A 21,112-nucleotide genomic window follows, 5' to 3' on the forward strand; every position below is an offset into this window, starting at 1 on the left:
GATAAAGCAATAATTCTCCAACTCTACAAGAATCTGGTCCGGCCTCACCTGGAGTATACTGTCCAGTTCTGGGCAACAGTCTCAGGAAGGATGTACTGGAAAAGGAGCGAGTACAGAGAAGGGCAACAAAGCTAATAAAGGGATTGGAGGATATTAGTTATGAAGAAAGGTTGAAGCACTGAACTTGTTCTCTCTGGAGAAGTGACGCTTGAGAGGGGATATGATTTCCATTTACAAATACCACACTGGTGACCACACAATAGGGATAAAACGTTTCCGCAGAAGGGAGTTTAATAAGACACATGGCCACTCATTAAAATTTAGAAGAAATTAGGATTAACCTTAAACTGAGTAGAGGATTCTTTACTGTAAAAGCGGCAAGGATGTGGAATTCCCTTCCACAGGTGGTGGTTTCAATGGGGAGCATGGATAGTTTAAAAAAATGATTAGATAAGCACCTGAACGACCACAACATACAGGGATATACAATGTAATACTGACATATAATCACACACATAGGTTGGACTTGATGGACTTTGAGGTCTTTTTTCAACCTCACCTACTATGTAACTATGTAACTATGTAATCACTTTAATGTTAATTCCCAATTTACACAACTAGATGATATTTTCCTGGGGATGTTGCAATATAATGTTGTAGTAGCAGCAAACACACTTTTTACCTCATGCATCTGTAACGTATCTATGCAAACGTGCCCTAAGCTATTGTGCAGTCCTCTGGACACGTGGGGTCGGCATTTGAAGCCCCATATATTTACTCAGTTTTAGAGTTGCTTGAATATCTCTGTGTTTGACTCACTAAATGTTCAACCTAATAGGGCCAAATTTGTCAAAACCTTTAGCCCCAATCTGAACACCACTGAAGTCAATAGTAATGGAATGCGGACCACTGGTAAATAATATACTCCTGGCTAAAGCATTACCACCTGCAATCCCGGGTGATGTTGTTAACCAAATTTGGTCAGTGGTATTCCGCTGGATTTCCGGTGGTAATTTTAATGTACCGCAGCAGGTAACCTATGATTTAATGGCGGGCATGTGCTGTGTACAGATTGGCGGGTGACAGGTCATTATGATTAATGTGAATTGCTTTGTTGGACAACTTTACTGAAAGATACTGACACTGAATGTACTTCTGGGGACATTTTTAACTTAAACGTTATTTTAAAATCATGTATATTTTTCTGTTAAAGAATTTTTAATTCAGTGTACTCATTCCCCTGGGAGGGACGAATATCTGGTCACCCCACTTAACATAAAGTGAACTTATAAATTCCACCATAAGCCCCATTTTACTTTTACTCCCACCTTTTTTTTGAAGCACACAAAGGTGAGGAGGAAGCCTGCAAGGTATTCCCCATGTGGAAAGGCATATGTCCTAGTATGATACACAGAGGGGGCTCGCTTGCTGCTCTACCTTTTTTGTTCACCCAGGTTGCATGTCTAGATAAGGGTATGGTTGAAATATTAATTGGAGCCCCACTCCATGTTTTTTACATTTATAATTACCAGGGCTCTTTTTCAGCGGGAACGCGGTGGAACGCAGTTCCGGCACCTCCAGCACTGAATGTATCTAATGGCAAGGGGTGCTGGGTTGTGCTGGAGGGACTACTGATGCTGGCTGCTGGAAGATCTATTGTTGCTGGAGGGGATCTGTTTTTGTGTGGTGGCCTATTGTTGCTGGGGAGGTCTATTGTTGCTTGTGGGGGATCTATTGTTGCTGGTGAGGTTATGTTGCTGGGGGGGTCAACTGCTGCTGAAAGGGATCTACTGTTAAAGGAGGGGTCTATTGTTTCTGGCTGCTGGAGAGTCTATTGATGCTGGCCACTGGGAGATCTGGTCTTGCTGCCGGGGGTCTATTTTTGCTGTGATGATATTTTGTTGCTGGGGTTCTATGTTGCTGGGGGGGGGGGGGGGGGGGGTATATTGCTTCCGGCTGCAGGGAATCTATTGTACTGCTTTTCTTGTTATCATTACCAATTTCCATACAAATTACTTTAGCATAGCATGACATAATCATACTTGGCTCTGTATTCTCTGATAGAGACGGTGCTAGGAGGTGGGTAAGCGGTGGAACCAAGAGATGTTGCTCTGTGGTGGGTAGGGGGCAGAGACAAGAAGTGACTCAGTAGGTGGAAGTTCCAGCACCTATTATCTGAGAAAAAAAGCCCTTATAATTACTATATAACCCCCACAGCTGTGGGGATCTTTCTATGTAATTTTGGTGACAATCATTGCCAAATTATAAACCATCCCTGTATCAATTTATCATTTAACAATGCATATAGACCCCTGCTAGCTTTAAGGAGCTGTGTGTATAGTTACCGCTATGCTCATACAGTACAAGGTTTTTAGCACCTTTTTGTGCACCAAATTCAAAACGTTTAAACACCACAGATGTTGGGTTCTAGCTTTTCAGAATAAACCTGTGGTGTTCAGGATGAATTCAGCATTTTCCCAGGCAAGAACAGAAACTATTGACCACTACTGCCTAACAAAAAAACTATAATCTGCATACCTGTACTTTGCATTCTGAAAGACACAGATATATATTGTATTTCTTCACATTTTGAAGATAAAGTGTGCATGTCTTCCGCTTTTCCACCTATAATAGACCACAAAGCAAATGATTATTATTATATATACTATCAAATCATGTTCAAACCCAGTATGGCTAATTCAGAATGTTGTGTTTTATTTAATTGTGCTATTAGTTGTGTGGCTTATGTTGCATTTTAGAATACTCTATTGCAAGCAATGGTTATAGCAAGTCTTTGACACATAGAGGGTGACAGTGTAACAATATGGCTGCTTGAAAATCATACAGCTGTGTGCTAAATAGTGCCAAATGGACATCACAAGCATGAAAGATGTTTGCTTATGCACAGATAATCAGTTAGAATACCCATCTGGATTTCAACATACAGTATACTCTCCAGTATTATGGCCATATTAGCACATGGCTCATGAAGGATGACTGTGTTTGTGGAAGCCACAGGGTTACATTATTTGTCTCCATACTTTTGGGGACCCACATGCACAACCTCATATATCTGGGTATAACATGATGCTGACTTCCTGTAGCTCTTCACAAGTGTGATGTGTCTTGACAGTGTATTTATTAAATGACTAAATGTCACCCTGTTATGGCCCACTGCACGTGAGAGATTAATGCTGCAACTATTCATAGGATTATCCTGACTTTTTTTTGTCACTGATCACACTGCTACTGTGCAAAAACCATAACTGGCTATATCCCAGATTTCCACCTTGCTGAAATACAACAAGGAAATCCTCAACATGTTGCAAATTCTGCATTACATGTAAACACAAATATCAAAGCAATTTTTAAAACAAGAATAAATATTTCACCATATAACCACGCTTTTCTAACAACACTTACCAAAACATTAACAACTGGTATAGTAAGGTATTTGTGTCTTCCAAATGTGAATTCCCTGTGTGCTCCTACTGTGTTGTATGTCTGTGTGCTGAGTGTTGTATATGCGCTGACTGTGGGTGTGCTTGTGCTGACACTGCGCGGGGTGTGAAGCTGACAGTGTTTGTATGTCTGTGTGTCTGCCCTCATACTGTGTGTATATGTCTATTTCTCTATCTCTCTTCCCCTACATACTGTGCATATGTCTGACATTGTGTGTGTGTGTGTGTTTGTCTGCCTTAACAGTGTTCGTGTTGGTGTTCACCCTGACACTATGCGTGTATCAGCTCTGACATTTTACCTGTATGTGTGCATGTTTCTACCTGGCATTGTGTGTCAGGAGTGTGTGCGTTCCTGCTCCATCATAGCTGCTGATTCCAGCATCCTGTTTTTTTGTTTTTTTTGGCTGTGGCATCCTACAAGGTGATTGATTGTGACCAGACTCTGGGTGGAGACCAAACGTGTTATAAGCTAGCTAAGCTTGCCGTCTCATGCTTGTGATAGAATGTTTCAGAGTGCGTACTACCTGATCAAGCTGTCTGTTTGTCTGCCCTGCCCTGCTAGATTGGATTTCTCTGTGCATGACCTTGGATCAGATATCAATTATTCTCTGAACGCTGCCTTCCTTTTACCTGGAGTGTCATTGAACCACTCTGCCTGTCTGCCAACCCCGCAAGTACCTGTTTGCTTTGCTCAGTGCGCGCCTATTTGTTTCTGCACAACTTGGTTCTGCCAAGTTTTCTCATCACCTCCCAGCTTTCATTTATTCTGGTGCCTCTAGCAATTTCATTGATAGGGACCTAGCACACCATCTACAGATTCCCTTGACTAATGTGCACAGACCCTTTTCAGTCTTAGCTCTTGATAACTCTCCCTTGTCCATGGGCCCAGTCACCTTATGCACTGTGCCTATTACTCTAACCATTGGGGAAATTTATACGGAGACAATCAGCTTCTACTTCATAATATCTCCTGCCTTTTCCCTTATCTTAGGTTATCCTTGGCTTAAACTTCATAACCTGCACATAGATTGGGTTACAGGGAAGATTAGGTCCTGGTCCCAGACCTGTATCCAGAACTGCATTAAAACTGCTGACTGTTGCCCATTTGTAACTCTTTTGTGGCCAGTATCAACCATGTGCCTTTATTACAGTCCTATCTTGATCATGACAATTTTTCCAAGTGTGTCTCCAGCTTGCATAACCATTTGCCTTTATATGACTCTGTTTTAGCAAAAGACACTGACACGTTTATTGAATCCTGTACAGGCCACCTCTCCAGCCAATTGCCACAGTCTGAATCTTTTCCTGCAAGAGGCCAAACTTACTTACCCGCTGTCTGGAAACTTCCTCTAAGTTTCACAATATCTTACCTACAGCACAAGTAATGGGGGACTTTTCGCCTGACCTTTTGAAGGCTCAGTCTAGTGCTCCACCCAATCTACCCCCTGGAAGCTGTTTGTTCTCCTCCACCTTAGGCTTAATGTGTTTTCAGAAGCACATGGCTCTAAGACGACTGGGCACCCAGGGATTACTAAAACTTTTTCTTTGGTTTCTCATGGGCTTTAGTGGCCCTCTCTCCATAAGGACTCCTGTTCCTATGTAAAGGCTTGCAGAACTATAAGTCCTCAAAAGTCAAGCCCTCTGGATTACCCCTACATTTGCCTGTCCCTTAATGCCCTTGGACGCACATCTAGGCTAACTTGCTCTCAAGTTCTGCTGCCTCTACACCTGATAATGCGGTCCAGTCTGTCTCTACATCTCTACACCTGACAATTATTGGAAGAAGAACAACAGCAAGTAGTGTAAAGTTGCTTTGTACTGTGATTTGTATTGATATATATATATATATATATATATATATATATATATATATATATATATATGTAGCAATAACTCTCGGTGGAGCTGCTGAGTTTAACACCAGACAATGTAGGCACCGGACACTTGAGTGTCTTATCCAATGCTTTAATAAATATAAATTGAAGGAAGTAGCAGGAAAGAGGTAGAAGGAAAGTTGCAGGGAAGTTCAAATACCTTTTCTTAGTGTAGTATTAGGAATTGAAAGCTTGTAGATGAATATACTCTCTCTGTAGAGCTGAATCTTTGCCCGCCTGGATAGGTTTCTCTCACTAACCTAGCAGCCAGTACGCAGCACGAACAAAAGTCTCTGCCACAGACTTGATTGGAACAAAACCCGTACAATCCTCTGCCACAGGATGTAATGGTTTATGATGAACAGCAAACACAGCACTAGAACCTTTAAGCTGACCCGGCAGTACTATGCGGTGGGATTACTTTAGGATGCGTCCTCCAACTGAGTCACCAGGCCCCTCTCCAGACCAGCACTTTGCATGATCCTTCCATGACAGGTCCTCCCCTGGGATCTTCTCAGTTGTCCAGCTTCTTCACATAGGATAGACAGCCCAGGACCATTCCTCTGCTGCCGTGGTAGGCCCCAGACAGGCTTCTGGACCCACCCACACGCAGCAGGACCATGAGGTAATACTCTTAGTGCATACCTGTCGGCCAGGAGAGCCAGCAGGTGGAATGAAAACCCCCCTAAAACATGGCGTCTGTCCCATAAATACCCTCTCCCAGAATACAACTTGGAGGACCACCTCCACCGAGTTATCTCCGGGACAGAGGAGCACTCATACACTTCAACGCATTGCCTTTCCAGCACTGACCCATGGTGACAACGACACCCACAGGCACAGTGTGAAACTACACGCAACTCAGCCAAGCTGGAACAGAGGCAAATCTGACTACGTATAAACAGATAACCCACTAAATTTACCTATCAGCAGTAGATTGAAAATCTACCAGCGCTATATATATATATATATATATATATATATATATATATATATATATATATATATATATATACACACATTATACCTATCTATACCAGTAGGTGGCACTGCAGTTTTATAGTGTGTATTCTATGGTAATGTAATCAGAGGAAGTGCCTTCCTAAGTGTGTGTAGTTGTATGCTCCTTGTTCCTGTTCCATGAAAAGACATGTTTTTATATTTCTCCATAAAAGTAAAGCTGTATGCTGTATACAAGAAGCTTCCAGCGCATAATATCAATACTCCGACAACAGGTTATGTGCCCAGCAAACCCAGCAGCACCAAGGCACTGGAAAGAGAATTCTGCAACTGAGTACAGTCAGTCTGTGAGTACTGTATACAAGCAGCTGAAAGATGGCAAGTGGTTCTGATGTGAAGTTTGCAATTGCAAAGCTGAACAATGCCAATTACCAGCTGTCGAAGTTTAAACTATAAATGATTCTCAGCAAGGACGACTTGTTTCAAGTGCTGAATACAGACAGACCCACAAATGTTTTTTTTTTTTTTTGGTACTGATCTATCACTACAATCATGATAATAATAAGTAATTAATCCCAAGGATGCCATCAGTTTTTCCTCCTTCTCTGCTCCCCTGGCTAGAATAATACTATCTCTACTTTACCTTTAAACTTTCAATGTCTTCTATACCAAGGATTAGGGATGAGCCGAACACCCCCCGATTCAGCTTACATCAGAACCTGCGAACGGACCGAAAATTTGCACGAACGTTAGAACCCCATTGATGTCTATGGGACTCGAATGTTCAAAATCAAAAGTGCTCATTTTAAAGGCTAATTTGCATGGTATTGTCCTAAAAAGGGTTTGGGGACCCAGGTCCTGCCCCAGAGGACATGTATCAATGCAAAAAAAAACTTTTAAAAACTGCCGTTTTTTCAGGAGCAGTGATTTTAATGATGCTTAAAGTTAAAAAAAAAAGTGAAATATTCCTTTAAATATCGTACCTGGGGGGTGTCTATAGTATGCCTGTAAAGTGGCGCGTGTTTCCCGTGTTTAGAACAGTCCCTGCACAAAATGTCATTTTTAAAGAAAAAAAAGTCATTTAAAACTGCTTGCGGCTTTAATGTAATGTCGGGTCCTGGCAATATGGATGAAAATCAGTGAGACAAACAGCATGGGTACCCCCCAGTCCATTACCAGGCCCTTTGGGTCTTGTATGGATATTAAGGGGAACCCCGCACCTAATTTAAAAAAAGGAAAGGCGCGGGGCCACCAGGCCCTATATACTCTGAACAGCAGTATACAGGCGGTGCAAACAAGACAGGGACTGTAGGTTTGTTGTTAAATAGAATCTGTTTGTAATTTTGAACTGGTACATTTTTAACGTGTTTAGCTCCAGCCAAAAAATCTATTTTAAGCTTTTTGGAAAACATAGGGAAGGGTTATCACCTCTGTGACATTTGTTTTGCTGTCTGTGCTCCTCTTCAGAAGATTTCACCTCATTTTTTGTCCCAATGACAAATGTTTTTTGAAAATTTGGGGTTTTTTGTGAAACAAGGATTGGTGATAAAGCATCAGTGGAAAGGAGAAACATTTTTCCCATATTAACTCTTACAGGAGAGAATTTCCCTTCCTAGGGGTAGATTTCATCTCACTTCCTGTTGTCTCCTTCCGTTTGCAAGTAGGAGTCGTTTGTAAGTTGGATGTTTGAAAGTAGGGGCCTGCCCTATATACTCAGCAGAAATTTGGGCCTTAGGTGTTGTTGTGGCCACAACACTGTAAGCCCTCCCAGGGCCCTGCTGTGAAATATTAGATCAAGAATTGTAATTACATGCCCCTGTTGAACAGGGGCAGAAAAGTTGGGCCTTTGGTGGTGGTGGTGCTAGTGCCACAACACTGTAAGTCCTCACTCGCTCTTGGTGGGCGCAGAAACGGGCCCTCTGTGAAATATTAGATCAAGAATTGTAATTACATGCCCCTGTTGAACAGGGGCTGAAAAATTGGGCCTTAGGCACTGGTGCTGGTGCCACAACACTGCAACCCCTCACAGATACTCTAGTTGGAACGCAGAAACGAGACCTGCTGCAAAGTATTGCATCAAAAATTGTAATTACACACCCCTGTTAAACAGGGGCTGAAAAATTGGGCCTTAGGCACTTGTGCTGGCGCCACAACACTGCAACCCCTCACAGATATTATAGTTGGAACGCAGGAACGAGCCCTTCTGCAAAGTATTGCATCAAAAAATGTAATTACACGTCCCTGTTACACGCCCCTGAAAAATTGGGCCTTAGGCACTGGTGCTGGTGCCACAACACTCCAACCCCTCACAGATACTCTAGTTGGAACGCAGAAACGATCCCCGCTGCAAAGTATTGTATCAAAAATTGTAATTACACACCCCTGTTAAACAGGGGCTGAAAAATTGGGCCTTAGGCACTGGTGGTGGCGCCCAGAACCAAAAATGTTCTTACAAGCTATCAGCGTGATCATTGAGGAGGAAGAGGATAATTACTCAGGATAGTCACTCAGCATCAGCATAGGCAGTCTTTGAAGGGATCTGAGATTTTTTTAAAAATGATTCGATTACATCAGCATCAGGTGCTTGGTAGCTGGCGGTGATCCAAGACTGATTCATTTTTATGAAGGTCAGTCGATCGACCGAGTCGGTGGACAGACGCACCCTGTGATTGGTTACAAAGCCTCCAGCAGCACTGAATGTGCGTTCCGAAAGAACGCTGGATGCAGGACAGGCCAGTAGCTCAATTGCATACTGTGCAAGCTCTGGCCAGTGATCCATCCTCAAGACCCAGTAACCCAGAGGATTTTCGGTGGGAAAGGTGTCCAAGTCAGATCTTGCCCCTAGGTATTCCTGCACCATGTAAAACAGACGCTGGCGATGGTTGCTGGAACCGATCATACCTTGGGGCTGCGGACTAAAAAATTGTCTGAACGCATCGGTCAGACGGCCACCTTCTCCACCGCTCCTTCTTTGACTGACCGAAGCCTCAGCAACACGTTGTCCAGAAACAGGAGTTTGTAACCTCCCAGTCTCTGGGAACGCATTGCACAGACCTTTCTGCAAGGCCTCCCGAAGATGTTTCATTCTCTGCTCCCTCTGCGATGGCAAGATAAGGTCCGCAACCTTACCCTCGTAACGTGGATCAAGGGGGGTTGCCAGAAAGTATTGGTCCTTCTCCTTGATACCACGAATACGAGGATCCTTACGCAGGCTTTGCAGGATCAGGGAGGCCATGCAGCGTAGGTTTGCTGAGGCATTCGTTCCGGAGTCCTCTGGTTCACTAAGGACGACATGGTCCGCAGCCACCTCCTCCCAGCCACGTACAAGTCCATGTGTTTCTTGGGACTGATCCCTTAAAGACTGCTGCTGATGCTGTGTGCCAGGCTCCACCTCCATACTGACACAATCCTCCTCCTCCTCCTCCTTGTCCTCGTCCTCGTCCTCTTCATGTGTGATCGGCCGGCACGCAGGAACACTGTCTGGATAAAGGAGGCCTTGAGAGCTAAGGAAGTCCTCCTCTTCCTGCCTCTGTTCTGCCTCAAGTGCTCTGTCCATTATTCCACGCAGCGTGTGCTCCAACAGGTGGACAAGGGGGACAGTGTCATTGATGCATGCACTGTCACTGCTCACCATCCTCGTGGCCTCTTCAAATGGTGACAGGACAGTGCATGCATCCCTGATCATGGCCCACTGGCGTGGGGAAAAAAAAACAAGCTCCGCTGACCCTGTCCTGGTGCCATAGTCGCACAGGTACTCATTGATGGCCCTCTGCTGCGTGTGCAGCCGCTGCAGCATGGCCAACGTTGAGTTCCACCTGGTGGGCATGTCACAGATTAGGCGGTTCTTGGGCAGGTTAAACTCCTTTTGGAGGTCCGTCAGCCGAGCACTGGCATTACATGACCGGCGGAAATGCACACAGACTTTCCTGGCCTGCCTCAGGACATCCTGTAAGCCCGGGTACCTGCCCAAGAACCGCTGCACCACCAAGTTAAGGACGTGAGCCAAACAGGGCACATGGGTCATTTGTCCCTGTCGGAGGGCAGAGAGGAGGTTGGTGCCATTGTCGCAAACCACCATTCCTGCCTTAAGTTGGCGTGGCTTCAACCACCTCTGAACCTGCCCCTGCAGAGCTGACAGAACCTCTGCCCCAGTGTGGCTCCTGTCCCCCAAGCACACCAGCTCAAGCACCGCATGGCATCTTTTGGCCTGCGTACTTGCGTAGCCCCTTGAACGACTACGGAGCACCGCTGGTTCCGAGGAAGAGGCCATGGAGGAAGAAGAAGAGGAGGGGGTGGAGGAGAGAGGTGTGTCACAATCATTAGCATTTTGGAGGCGTGGTGGCGGAACAACCTCCAACACTACTGCACCTTGTCCTGCATCCTTCCCAGCTGCCAGCAGAGTCACCCAATGCGCAGTGAAACTTAGGTAACGTCCCTGTCCATGCCTGCTGGACCATGAGTCAGCGGTAATATGCACCTTACCACTGACCGCCCTGTCCAGTGAGGCTAAGACATTGCCTTCCACAGAGAGCTGGAATCGCCTTCTGTGAGAAAAAGTGGTGTTTGGGTACCTGCCACTGAGGAACCGCACATTCCACAAACTCACGGAAGGGGACAGAGTCTACCAACTGAAAAGGCAGCAGTTGAAGTTCTAGCAATTTTGCCAAGCTAGCATTCAACCGCTGGGCATGTGGATGGCTAGGAGCGAACTTCTTTCGGCGGTGCAGCAGCTGGGGCAGGGAAATTTGCCTAGTTCAATCTGACGTCGGTGTACCGAAAGCAGATTGCCCACAAGTACTTGGCTGTGACACACCTAATTCTACACCTTCATTCCTCTCAGTGCAGGTCTCAGAGAGGACTGAAGGTATAGTGGGGTTGGAGATCTCAGCTGATGAGGAGCAGGGAGAGGTCCTCTTTGTTCTTTGGTGTGGGTCTTTTAAATAAGCTTGCCAACGAACTGCATGGCAGGTCAACATATGTCTGGTCAAGCATGTGGTGCCCTAGCGGGAGATGTTTTGGCCACGCTAGATACGCTTGAGACATATGTTGCAAATAACAGCGGTGCGATCTGATGCACTCGTCTCAAAAAAGGCCCACACCAAATAACTTTTTAAATAACGCGCAGAGACTGCAGCGCCCTGCACATGCGGAGCTTTGGGGTGTGATGCAGTCAGTGTGCTGCCCTTAGGCTGGCCCCTGGAGGGCATCCTGCCTCGTTGGTGATGTGCCTCCTCCTCTCTCCTATCAGGCACCCACGTTGAGTCAGTGACCTCATCATCCCCTCCCTCCTCATCACTGGAGCAAACCTGGCAGTATGCTGCAGCAAGGGGAGCATGACTGCCAGATTGCTGTCCTTCTTGGGCACCCCCTCTGTCCGTGCTCACGTTACTGCCTTCATCTAGCTCAGTATCATCATCAGAGCCTTCCAAATGCTGGGCATCCTCCTGGAGCATGTACCCAACACTGTGGTCAAACAGTTCAAGGGACTCCTCAGGAGGACATGGTGGGGCTAGGGAAGGAGTCACTGATGACATTGAGCCGAGGGAAGAGGCCGCTGCTTTGCCAGACAAAGTACCCTGAGCATGGGTGAGAGAGGATAAGGAGGATGAGGACGGCTTGGTCATCCACTCGACCAAATCTTCCGCATGTTGCGGCTCAACACGGCCAGCTGCCGAAAAAAAAAAAAAGGCCAAGCGTGTCCCACGGCCACGTGCTGATGAGGATGCACCGTCTCCACGACCAGCACTGCTGCCTCTAGACACAGAGCCTGCTTGCCCTCTTTTATTGGCTTGTGACTGTCTGCCTCTCCTTGTTGGCCTTCTAGACATACTAATGGCCTGTAGCTACACTAAGCTGGGATATATATGTACTGATACTGCAGCTAGCAAAATCAACTGCCTGCCTGTAATATGAGAACACCACCAACCTTCTACAGGTAGCTTTAGCTGAACACTGTGCAGAGCTTGCAAAAAACTAACTTGTAGCTTATTTAGCTGCCTGCGGTAGTGATAGGATCAGGAAAACACCACCAACCTTCTACAGGTAGCTTTAGGTGAACACTGTGCAGAGCTCGCCAAAAAATAACTTGTAGCTTATTTAGCTGCCTGCGGTAGTGATAGGATCAGGAAAACACCACCAACTTTCTACAGGTAGCTTTAGGTGAACACTGTGCAGAGCTCGCACTACACTAACTTGTAGCTTATTTAGCTGCCTGCAGTAGTGATAGGATCAGGAAAACACCACCAACCTTCGACAGGTAGCTTTAGGTAAACACTGTGCAGAGCTCGCCAAAAAATAACTTGTTGCTTATTTAGCTGCCTGCGGTAGTGATAGGATCAGGAAAACACCACCAACCTTCTACAGGTAGCTTTAGCTGAACACTGTGCAGAGCTTGCAAAAAAATAACTTGTAGGTTTAGCTGAACACTGTGAGGAGGACGCACTACACTAACTTGTAGCTTTAGCTGAACACTGTGCAGAGGTCGCACTACACTAACTTGTAGTTTTAGCTGAACACTGTGAGGAGGACGCACTACACTAACTTGTAGCTTTAGCTGAACACTGTGCAGAGGTATCACTACACTAACTTGTAGCTTTAGCTGAACACTGTGCAGAGGTCTCACTACACTAACTTGTGGTTTTAGCTGAACACTGTGAGGAGGACACACTACACTAACTTGAAGCTTTAGCTGAACACTGTGCAGAGGTCACACTACACTAACTTGTAGTTTTCACTGAACACTGTGAGGAGGACACACTACACCAACTTGTAGCTTTAGCGGAACACTGTGCAGAGGTCTCACTACACTAACTTGTAGTTTTAGCTGAACACTGTGAGGAGGACGCACTACACTAACTTGTAGCTTTAGCTGAACACTGTGCAGAGGTCGCACTACACTAACTTGTAGTTTTAGCTGAACACTGTGAGCAGGATGCACTACACTAACTTGTAGCTTTAGCTGAACACTGTGCAGAGGTCTCACAACACTAACTTGTAGCTTTAGCTGAACACTGTGCAGAGGTCGCACTACACTAACTTGTAGCTTTAGCTGAACACTGTGAGCAGGACGCACTATACTAACTTGTAGCTTTAGCTGAACACTGTGCAGAGGTCTCACAACACTAACTTGTAGCTTTAGCTGAACACTGTGCAGGGTCTCACTACACTAACTTGTAGTTTTAGCTGAACACTGTGCAGAGGTCACACTAAACTAACTTGTAGCTTTAGCTGAACACTGTGAGCAGGACGCACTATACTAACTTGTTGCTTTAGCTGAACACTGTGCAGAGGTCTCACAACATTAACTTGTAGCTTTAGCTGAACACTGTGCAGAGGTCTCACTACACTAACTTGTAGCTTTAGCTGAACACTGTGCAGAGGTCTCACAACACTAACTTGTAGCTTTAGCTGAACACTGTGCAGAGGTCGCACTACACTAACTTGTAGTTTTAGCTGAACACTGTGAGCAGGACGCACTACACTAACTTGTAGCTTTAGCTGAACACTGTGCAGAGGTCGCACTACACTAACTTGTAGTTTTAGCTGAACACTGTGCAGAGGTCACACTAAACTAACTTGTAGCTTTAACTGAACACTGTGAGAAGGACGCACTACACTAACTGTAAATAGTCTAGCTGCCTGACTGTGGTACTAATAGGATCAAAAGAACACCAGCAATTTTCTTCAGGCAGCTGTAAATACTGTAACAAGACAAGCCTGCCTGTCAGTAGGAAGATAACAGGAACGGATCTAGCTAAACTGAATACAGTGTATATATATATATATATATATATATATATATATATATATATGCAACACCTGGGATGCATATATATACACAATACACTGTAAGTGCAGCTAACTCACTGACTGTCCTGCCTAATCTAGTTAACTCAAATGAAATGACACTGTCTCTCTCTCTATCTCTCAGCACACCGGAACACACTATACAGGACTGCCGTGCAGGCGGCCTTATATAGTGTGGGGCGTGTTCTAAACCCCCTGAGCCATAATTGGCCAAAGCCACCCTGGCTTTGGCCAATTACAGCTCTCTCTACCGACGGCGCTGTGATTGGCCAAGCATGCGGGTCATAGTGCATGCTTGGCCAATCATCAGCCAGCAATGCACTGCGATGCCGCAGTGAATTATGGGCCGTGACGCGCCACACGAATTTGGCGTGAACGGCCCATAACGTTCGCAATTCGGCGAACGATCGAACAGCCGATGTTCGAGTCGAAGATGGGTTCAACTCGAACGTGAAGCTCATCCCTACCAAGGATATTTCTCTCATATGGAGTGTCACAATATTGTTGAGCCTCCTCCATATGAACTGTTATGCCCGTACACACGGTCGGACATTGATCGGACATTCCGACAACAAAATCCATGGATTTTTTCCGACGGATGTTGGCGCAAACTTGTTTTGCATACACACGGTCGCACAAAGTTGTCGGAATTTCCGAACGCCAAGAACACGGTCACGTACACCACGTACAACGAGACTATAAAAGGGCAGTTCAGTACTAAGCGCAGCACCCTTTGGGCTCCTTTTGCTAATCTGGTGTTAGTAAAAGTTTGGTGAGAGACATTTCGCGCTTTTTCAAACTCATGGTTTTCAGATTGTATTTCTGCTGTTCAGTTTGTGCTTGTGGGTTTGTATCTGGTCTTCAGTGAGTTACCATTGACTTGTCATTGTGTTCTTGTTCGTTCGTTACTGATTTTCAGGTTGCTCTTCACAGGCCTTGCTGTTCTTCAGTGCGTTGTTACTTCGTTCTGAGCAGCCGACTCTTTTCTAGCCATGTTGTGTATACGTACTCATTGTAGAGTTTGTGCTGTGTGGGGGCTTGGTGTTGAGGTCCTTACTTTGACACAAGCCCAGTCCATGAACAGGGTGGGGAGGAGTTCATGGACCAAGAATTGGTTGCTCCAGCGTGACCAGTTCTGTCACATGCTTTTGCTCTGTGAGATCCGTGAGAATAATCCTGAGGATTTCAGGAACTTTCTCCGGATGACGGACCCCGTATTTCACCGTTTGTTGGCATTGCTGACCCCCTATATCAGCAGGCAGGATACCTGCATGAGGCAAGCCATCACTCCGGAGCAGAGGCTAGTCGCCACCCTGCGGTACTTGGCAACGGGGAGAAGCCTGCAGGACCCCAAGTTCTCGACAGGCATCCCCCCCAGGCTCTGGGGATCATTATCACGGAGACCTGTTCTGCCATCATCCAGGTCCTGCAGAAGGAGTATATGAAGGTAAGATTTTTATCCTTTAACATCACATTTTATTGTATTTAATGTTTGATAATGTAATGTATTTCTTTCCTCATTCCCTAATTACCTTGATTGTAATATGCTGTGAATGTCCCCTTCGTCCTCATGCATGCTGGAATTTATGTAATTTTTTTTTGTCCTTCATACATATTTGCCTTCACTTACCTCCCCAGCATGCTCTCCTGGCCCTATATCCACCTTGTCTACTCAATTAACAATATATTTTGTCAGCTCCATAGTAGTGCTTTACCCTAAATACCCCCTAAAATGTTGAAAATTGTGATGTGTGCTTGAAATTCAGGCAGAGTGCCAGAAGATTTTTTTGGGGTCCCAAAATCATTTGGAACCCTCCTTCCCCCCAACTTCTAACTCAGCTGATACCAATCCTCTATCTATCCTCAGTCCTCTATCTGCTGACTTTGCCAAACCCATCCACCCACCTCTTTTGTGGTCAGATTTATGGATGAATTCCCCAAAGCATGTAGTGCAAGGGCCTGCCTGAATACTTTCAAATGGTAATGTTTAAAGTTTTTGTATCCTATTATTATATTGATAGGTAATAGCAGAATGTAAAAATGTGCTAAAATGTGTACAGTGTGTATTTATCTCTTTGTATTATGACACTTCTTACCTGTCCAGTGGGCTGCCAATAGTGTAAAGTAAGGAGGGGCTGGCCAAAGTAATACACATTATTTAGACATTCATCTCTCAATGAAGTGGAGAGGGTTACCTGTCCTAAACATCCCCCCCCCATAATTTTTTTTAAGTGGCCCATGAGAGGGGGGGAGGAATCTGATAGGTGGACCTTATACCTTTGTCTTTAAATACTCCCTAAAATAAATGTTATACTGATGTTGGCCAAGAATGTTTGTGTCTAATCTTCTTTCCATGTTTATGTGCAAAATGATTAATTTTGTTTTCTTGTTTGACTCCACAGTTTCCTTCCAACCCACAGGAATGGCAGACTGTGGCCTCCCACTTTGCCCAGCAGTGGGACTTTCCTAACTGCGGAGGGGCAATTGATGGGAAACATGTCCACATCATCCCACCACCCATACTATTACAACTACAAGGGGTTCAATAGTATTGTGATGTTGGCGGTGGTGTCGGCTACTTACGAGTTCCTGTATGTGGACGTGGGGAAGAATGGCCGGATGTCAGATGGTGGAGTCATTGCCCACACGGAGTTCTACAGGCGTCTCCAGAATGGCAGCTTGGACTTGCCACCTTCAGAAGACAATGCGGAAGGACTCCCATTCGTCTTCGTTGCGGATGAAGCGTTTGCGCTGGGGGACCATCTTATGCGGCCATTCCCTATGAGGACCCTCACCCCGGACCAGAAGGTTTTTAATTACTGGCTGGCCAGAGCCAGAAGAGTGGTGGAGAACATGTTTGGAATAACGTCCAGCCAGTTCCGCCTATTTCTTACACCGATACACATGGCGGAGTATAAACTCAATCACATCATCCTGGCTTGCTGTGTTCTCCACAACTTTTTAAGGAGAAATTCTGTGGACTAAGCTGGTTCAGTTGGGCCTGAAGCCGGAGTTATTAATCTCAATGATCCAACCCTGATGGCGCTTGAAGCTGGCCATCCTGGCTTGCCCCCCCAGAGTGCCCGCAAGGTCCGTAATAACATACATGGAATACTTTGCGGGTAGGGGGGCCATCAATATGCCAGACAATGTCTGAGACATTTTTTAAATAAAAAAATATTTTAAACTGAACAAATATTTGCTTATATTTACTGCTTGTGTTTCTTTTAGCTGATCATGACTGAAATTTGGGGAGTCCTGAAAATGGCGTGATTGTGTAAAATTCTAAAGCACTGTTGGGTGTTATTTACTAAAGGCAAAGACCCTTTGCACTACAAGTGCACTTGAGACTACACTGAAACTGCACTTGTAGTGTAAAGTGGATTTGCCCTTAGGAAATAACCCCCATTGTCACTGAAAACACCAATTTTACCACAAAAAAGTTTTTGAGCATTGAAAGAAGAAGCCACACATTGTTTATTATCAATCTTTTTAATACAAGCACAATCACATATGCAAGGTTTTTAAAACAAACCAACATGTTTGTTGTATAAAAAAAATTTTAGGTCACATTACTAAAAGTAGAAATGTCCTTTTAAGATAAAACAGGCATGTTTAAAACCAACAAGAAATACACAAATCTGTAACTTACAAAGTTCAACTTTTGTAGAAATTGAATGCAATATCAGACATGAGTATTTATAAACTGTGTTTGATATTGCGTTCAGCAGATGGGGTGATGTCACCCCTGGAAAAGCCAAATTTTGAAGATGCACACAAATTGCTGAATGTCAACATGTGCTAGCTGCCATCATGGGGGATCAAGGGACGTGTTTTGTGGGTGCAACCCCTTCCTCTCAGCTACTTTATTATTGAGTAGGAATGAGCCGAACACCCCCCTGTTCGGTTCGCACCAGAACTTGCGAACAGGCAAAAAATTTGTTCGAACACGTGAACACCGTTAAAGTCTATTGGACACGAACATGAATAATCAAAAGTGCTAATTTTAAAGGCTTATATGCAAATTATTGTCATAAAAAGTGTGTGGGGACCTGATCAATGCAAAAAAAAGTATTAAAAATGGCCGTTTTTACGGGAGCAGTGATTTTAATAATGCTTAAAGTCAAACAATAAAAGTGTAATATCCCTTTAAATTTCGTACCTGGGGGGTGTCTATAGTATGCCTGTAAAGGGGCGCATGTTTCCCGTGTTTAGAACAGTCTGACAGCAAAATGACATTTCAAAGGAAAAAAAGTTATTTAAAACTAATCGCGGCTATTAATGAATTGCCGGTCCGACAATACACATAAAAGTTCATTGATAAAAACGGCATGGGAATTCCCCACAGGGGAACCCCGAACCAAAATTTAAAAAAAATGATGTGGGGGGTCCCCCTAAATTCCACACCAGGCCCTTCAGGTCTGGTATGGATATTAAGGGGAACCCCGGCAAAATTAAAAAAAAAAAATGGCGTGGGGTCCCCCTCAAAATCTATACCAGACCCTTCAGGTCTGGTATGGATTTTAAGGGGAACCCAGCGCCAAAATTTTTTAAAAAATGGCGTGGGGTCCCCCTAAAAATCCATACCAGACCCTTATCCGAGCACGCAACCTGGCAGGCCGCAGGAAAAGAGGGGGGATGAGAGAGCGCCCCCCCTCCTGAACCGTACCAGGCCACATGCCCTCAACATTGGGAGGGTGCTTTGGGGTAGCCTCCCAAAACACCTTGTCCCCATGTTGATGAGGACAAGGGCCTCATCCCCACAACCCTGGCCAGTGGTTGTGGGGGTCTGCGGGCGGGGGGCTTATCGGAATCTGGAAGCCCCCTTTAACAAGGGGACCCCCAGATCCCAGCCCTCCCCCCTGTGTGAAATGGTAAGGGGGTACAAAAGTACCCCTACCATTTCACTAAAAAAGTGTCAAAAATGTTAAAAATGACAATTCCTTTATTTAAATGCTTCTTCTTTCTTCTATCCTCTTTCTTCTATCTTCCTTCGGTTTCTTCCTCCATCTTCTTATTCTTCTGGTTCTTCTGGTTCTTCCTCCGGTGTTCTCGTCCGGCATCTTCCTCCACGGCGTTGGCGTCTTCTTTCCTTCTTCTCTGGGCTGCTCCACATCCATGATGGCATGGAGGGAGGCTCCCGCTGTGTGACGCTTCTCTCTTCATCTTCTTCTCTTCTCTTCATCTTCTTGTCTTCATCTTCTTGTCTTCATCTTCTTTTCAGGCCGCTCCGCATCCATGATGGCATGGAGGGAGGCTCCTGCTGTGTGATGCTTCTCCTCTTCTGATGGTTCTTAAATAACGGGGGGCGGGGCCACCCTCTGACGCATGGAGACTTGATGGGACTTTCCTGTGACGTCACGGGGAATGCCACAGGGAAGTCCCGTCAAGTCCCCGTGCGTCAGAGGGGGGCATGGTCAACGGGCGTTATTTAAGAACCGTCAGAAGAGGAGAAGCATCATACAGCGGGAGCCTCCCTCCATGCCATCATGGATGCGGAGCAGCCCAAAAAGAAGATGAAGACAAGAAGGGATCTGGAGGTCCCCTTGTTAAAGGGGGCTTCCAGATTCTGATAAGCCCCCCGCCCGCAGACCCCCACAACCACCGGCCAGGTTTGTGGGGATGAGGCCCTTGTCCCCATCAACATGGGGGCAAGGTGTTTTGGGGGGCTACCCCAAAGCACCCTCCCAATGTTGAGGGCATGTGGCCTGGTACAGTTCAGGAGGGGGGCGCTCTCTCGTCCCCCCTCTTTTCCTGCGGCCTGCCAGGTTGCGTGCTCCGACAAGGGTCTGGTATAGATTTTGAGAGGGACCCCACGCCATTTTTTTTTTTTCATTTTGCCCGGGGTTCCCCTTAATATCCATACCAGAACTGAAGGGCCTGGTATTGAATTTAGGGGGACCCCCACGTCATTTTTTTTTTAAATTTTGGTTCGGGGTTCCCCTGTGGGGAATTCCCATGCCGTTTTTATCAATGAACTTTTATGTGTATTGTCGGACCGGCAATTCATTAATAGCTGCAAGTAGTTTAAATGACTTTTTTCCTTTGAAATGTCATTTTGCTGTCAGACTGTTCTAAACACAGGAAACATGCTCCCCTTTACAGGCATACTATAGACACCCCCCAGGTACAAAATTTAAAGGGATATTACACTTTTATTGTTTGACTTTAAGCATTATTAAAATCACTGCTCCCGAAAAAACGGCCGTTTTTAAAACTTTTTTTGCATTGATCCATGTCCCCTGGGGCAGGACCCAGGTCCCCAAACACTTTTTATGACAATACCATGAATATAAGCCTTTAAAATTAGCACTTGTGATTTCTCCCATAGACTTTTAAAGGGTGTTCCGCGGCATTCGAATTTGCCGCGAACCCCCCAAATTGTTCGCTGTTCGGCGAACTTGCGAACAGCCGATGTTCGAGTCGAACATGAGTTCGACTCGAACTCGAAGCTCATCCCTATTATTGAGGAAGGGTTTTCACCCCCAAAACGCATACATTGATCTCTCGTGATGACAGATAGCACATGTTGACACACTGTGTGCATTTTCAAAATTTGGCTTTTCGAGAATATGTCAAAAAAAGTACAACAAATTCTCCGGAGCAAAAAACAGAAATAAATCTGGATTTCGAGGGGTTTTAAACTCTCCCTAAAACATCAATGATGTTCTTCATTTTGTTTTGAACATCATTGATGTTTTGCTTGATGTTTTCCAAGTCCCTATTACACCCCATGATCTCCCAGATCAGGATCTGAGCACTTTCACTGGTGAAATGACCTTCATCAACATCACGATCACCTAAAAATATATTAAAAAAATACACTATGTATTATAAATATGCCAGCATCCATGTCTTACCTGAGCCTGTGGTCACAGACACTCACCTGTTGTGGTGACAATTTCCACCATGTCTCCCTCCTCCTCCTCCTGTTGGCTTTGTGGCATTTCCACTTCTTCATGAGGTGGGGGGTCTGTTGTCTCCTCTGATGAGTGGTGTCCTCCGAGTCTT

The 21,112-nt window shown here is 45.2% G+C and overlaps 1 protein-coding gene across 2 annotated transcripts in view; it reads right to left on the reverse strand.

Moving 5' to 3' along the window:
• LOC141132458 (uncharacterized) overlaps positions 1 to 21,112 on the reverse strand; it is a 211,574-nt gene that overhangs the window by 24,943 nt on the left and 165,519 nt on the right. For both annotated transcript variants that reach the window (XM_073620848.1, XM_073620847.1), the window contains one exon: positions 2,539 to 2,625. In XM_073620848.1, coding sequence (XP_073476949.1) covers positions 2,539 to 2,625 — 87 coding nt within the window. The remainder of the gene's footprint in view (positions 1 to 2,538; positions 2,626 to 21,112) is intronic.

Source organism: Aquarana catesbeiana, linkage group LG03 (assembly GCF_042186555.1).
Source record: "Aquarana catesbeiana isolate 2022-GZ linkage group LG03, ASM4218655v1, whole genome shotgun sequence".
In the NCBI taxonomy this organism is placed as follows: domain Eukaryota; kingdom Metazoa; phylum Chordata; class Amphibia; order Anura; family Ranidae; genus Aquarana; species Aquarana catesbeiana.